Source organism: Heterodontus francisci, chromosome 49, assembly GCF_036365525.1.
Source record: "Heterodontus francisci isolate sHetFra1 chromosome 49, sHetFra1.hap1, whole genome shotgun sequence".
In the NCBI taxonomy this organism is placed as follows: domain Eukaryota; kingdom Metazoa; phylum Chordata; class Chondrichthyes; order Heterodontiformes; family Heterodontidae; genus Heterodontus; species Heterodontus francisci.
Genome location: NC_090419.1, coordinates 11,701,554 through 11,705,424, shown reverse-complemented (window position 1 = coordinate 11,705,424; position 3,871 = coordinate 11,701,554). Strand labels below are relative to the sequence as shown.

The 3,871-nt window shown below is 51.0% G+C and overlaps 1 protein-coding gene across 1 annotated transcript; it reads left to right on the top strand.

Moving 5' to 3' along the window:
• The first annotated feature begins 829 nt into the window (after nt 1–829).
• On the top strand, nt 830–3,282 carry LOC137358277 (tubulin alpha-1 chain-like). The gene is made up of 4 exons (XM_068024189.1): nt 830–1,052; nt 1,166–1,314; nt 1,784–2,464; nt 2,986–3,282. The coding sequence occupies exons 1-4, from the start codon at nt 932–934 to the stop codon at nt 3,280–3,282; spliced, it is 1,248 nt and encodes a 415-aa protein (XP_067880290.1). The 5' UTR covers nt 830–931.
• Nucleotides 3,283–3,871: the final 589 nt, after the last annotated feature.

The following is a 3,871-nucleotide window of genomic DNA, read 5'->3' as shown; positions in this document are numbered from 1 at the left end:
TGCAGGCTCCGCACGGATCGAGTGGGGAATCCACAGGGAGAGAGCATGGTGCTAGAGCGAGTCGGAGATCCGCAGGGGGAGACGCAATCCCCATGGAGCGAGGGAGGTCCACAGTGTAAGAGAGGAATTCCACAGGGACAGACGGAATCCACAAGAGGCTGATCCACATGGATAAAGCAGGAAATCTACAGGGAGAGAAGGAAGGAGGGAGGGAATCCGGATTGGGAAATACAAAGAGTGATGGATCCACAGGGACAGAGTGTGATCGAGATGGAAAGATGATTGTCTTTCACAAGGAGCAAGAAGATTATCCGGGAGCGGGGAAGAGAAAAGGGAATGTGCAACGGTGAAGAAATACGGAGAGTTCCTCAGAGATGTTGAGCAGTAGATGCACAGGAATTGGGGATTAGCACGGAGAGGGAAGTGTTCCGGCGGAGGGGAGGACACAGGGACGATAATGTCTACAGGTAGTAAGAATCTGCCAGGAAATGGGGGTCAACAGGTGGAGGGGAGATCTGCAGGGTGTTTACAGGAGTCACGGTAGTCGGGGGGGGGAGGGGGCTGGTGCTGGTGATTCAGGATTCCAGTGATCCACAAGGAATGGACTGGGGGGTGGGGGGCGCAGAGATCGGGAATTTCCGAGACCTGGGGAATCTCCAGGGACAGAGTGTCCGATGGATGGGAGGATCAATGCGGAACGGATGGGATCCATAGGGGACTGCAGCGGGATGTGTTGCTGCCCACACACCCTTCTTCTTCCAGGACCAGACCGACTGTCGAAAACATTGCCTCTTCATCTGTAAATAATCACCTGTTCTTCCCCCTTTAGCGTGAGTGTATTTCAATCCATATTGGCCAGGCCGGTGTGCAGATCGGTAACGCTTGCTGGGAGCTGTATTGCCTGGAGCATGGGATCCAGCCGGATGGACAGATGCCTAGTGACCAGAGCATCGGGGGTGGCGATGACTCCTTCAACACTTTCTTCAGTGAGACGGGGGCGGGCAAACACGTTCCCCGAGCCGTGTTTATAGATCTGGAGCCCACTGTGGTTGGTAAGAGGAGTGATTGTTGATGGGTTGCTCAGTCAGTGCTCTCAATACACTCATTGAAACATGGCCTGAATGTTGTGTGCTCATGATTTTAACTTCTCCTTCCCTGTCCCCAGATGAGGTCCGGACCGGCACCTACCGACAACTCTTTCACCCCGAGCAGCTCATCACCGGCAAGGAGGATGCGGCTAATAACTATGCACGGGGTCACTGTTCCATCGGCAAGGAGATTGTGGATCTGGTCTTGGATCGCATACGGAAGCTGGTAGGTTCTGTTAGTTTGGTGTGCCGAGATTTCCCGCCTCGCATTCCCAACGATAATAATTCGGGATGAATCAGTTATCACTTCATTTCGGGGAATGATCGCACCCACAGAATCACAGAAATTACACCGATTTCACAAGAATTATAGAGTGGTTATAAATGGAGGACTTAATTCTCAATCTGGAAACAAATTAGCGTATTTTAGAATTCTTTCTCAAGCAATTTTGATTTCCTGTGCAACCTGCAATTCGCACTCCCTGGCTGGCCCTGCACCCCCTTCCCAACTCCAGGCCTCGAACATAAATCCTCTCCGAGCTGCTTCCCCCTTGTTCCCCACTGCCTCCTCCACAAGGTCCATTACTGCATCCCCCAGGCTCCCACTGCTCCATCTCACCAGCTCCCATTGCGCCCTCTCAGCAGGAGGCTCCTGCTCCATTTTAATGGGTTGTGCGTGTGTTATTTACCCACAGGCTGACCAGTGTACAGGACTGCAGGGTTTCCTCATCTTCCACAGTTTCGGGGGTGGGACCGGCTCAGGTTTTACTTCCCTCCTGATGGAGAGACTCTCCGTCGACTACGGCAAGAAATCCAAACTGGAGTTTTCCGTTTACCCCGCGCCGCAGATTTCCACCGCGGTGGTCGAGCCGTACAACGCCGTACTCGTCACCCACTGCACCCTCGAGCACTCTGACTGCGCCTTCATGGTGGACAATGAGGCCATTTACGACATATGTCGGCGTAACCTTGACATTGAGCGACCGACCTACACCAACCTCAACCGTCTCATTGGACAGGTAGTGTCGTCCATTACGGCGTCGCTGCGGTTCGACGGTGCCCTCAACGTGGACCTGACTGAGTTCCAAACCAACCTGGTCCCCTATCCCCGAATTCACTTCCCACTGGTAACCTTCGCGCCCACTATTTCGGCCGAGAAGGCTTACCACGAGCAACTGTCGGTGGCGCAGATCACCAACGCATGCTTTGAGCCAGCCAACCAGATGGTGAAGTGCGACCCCCGCCAGGGCAAGTACATGGCGTGCTGCATGCTGTACCGAGGAGACGTGGTGCCCAAGGATGTCAACGCCTCCATCGCCACCATCAAGAGCAAGCGCTCGATCCAGTTTGTTGATTGGTGCCCGACTGGGTTCAAGGTAAGTGTGGCTTTTGTGTCCAATCCATGGGGCCCTGGGGAAACATGGATTGTGGGAATCGCATCTCATAATGAGCAACATTCTCTTCAGTCCCAGTCAAAAGTTGTTTCTCCATTCAGGAAGAGTAATGGAACAGACCTTCCCCATTCCTGGCCCAAAGACCAGCTCCCTCTGAGGGTTGAGGTGGAATGCTCTCAGATTCACTCCTTGACTGAAGCCTGAATGTCCCAGGGTAAGTCCTGCCTTGAAACCAGGAAAGGCCTTCCTGACAACTCAAGGCCTCTTTGGAGAAGCTGTAATTAAGAAGGAATTCGCTCCTGAATGCAGCCTCATTTCCATTGGAAACTGAAGGTTTAAACCTGGGAGAGGTGCCCAGTGAATAACCAGAGCTGGGTGTACAGAGAAAGACACAAACTCGCTCAGAAACGTAACTTTCTGAAAAGTAAGCGGCGGTCAACAGATCTGATTTTGAAACGACTTTTTAAGCAACTGTAACCGAACAATTTTCCTTCCTCCCTCAGGTTGGCATCAACTACCAGCCCCCGACGGTGGTACCAGGGGGCGATCTGGCAAAGGTGCAGCGAGCCCTCTGTATGCTGAGCAACACCACCGCCATTTCCTTGGCTTGGACCCGCCTCAACCTCAAATTCGATAAGATGTACGCCAAGCGGGCCTTTGTCCACTGGTACGTGGGGGAGGGGCTGGAGGAAGGGGAGTTCCAGGACGCACGGGAGGACATGGCCTCACTCGAGAAGGATTACGAAGAGGTGGGCATCGATTCTTCCTCGCTGGACAGAAGGGCAGAGGAGGAAGAATAAGTTTTATTAGTTTAGAAAGTACAAAGATTTTAACGTTTATTCATATTGATCTTATAACTTTTATTGAAGTAAATAAATTTATTGTAAATGATTTTGGAAGTGTGTCTCATTAAAGCACAAATGCACGAGAAGAGATTGAGAAACACGGTGTAAAAGAAGATTGAAGATAGAAGATGATCAATGGTCCCAGAAAGTGGGTTAATCAAACTCCACAGAGCTGCAGGCCAAGTGTCACACAGCACTTCAATCATTAAAACACCGTCCTAGAGTAGAGGTGGATCCTAGTGATAATGGGTCTAATTGATTTGTGTTTGATTGATGGGTTTTACAAGCAGGGATCTGATAGACTGTTTCAGATCGATTGGAAACTGAATATCGGATATTGGGTTGAGGGGAATCTGATTAATAGGGTCTGATAAATGTGGGTTTGATAGATACTGGTCATTGATAGAATTCACAGATTGGAAGCTGATAGATCGGGGAGAATTCTTGACAGTCTAATCGATGGGGAGCAGATTGGTGGGGATGTGAGAGATGAGGATCTGATTATTGGGGATTAGATTGAGGGGAATCTGTTCAATGGGGGTGG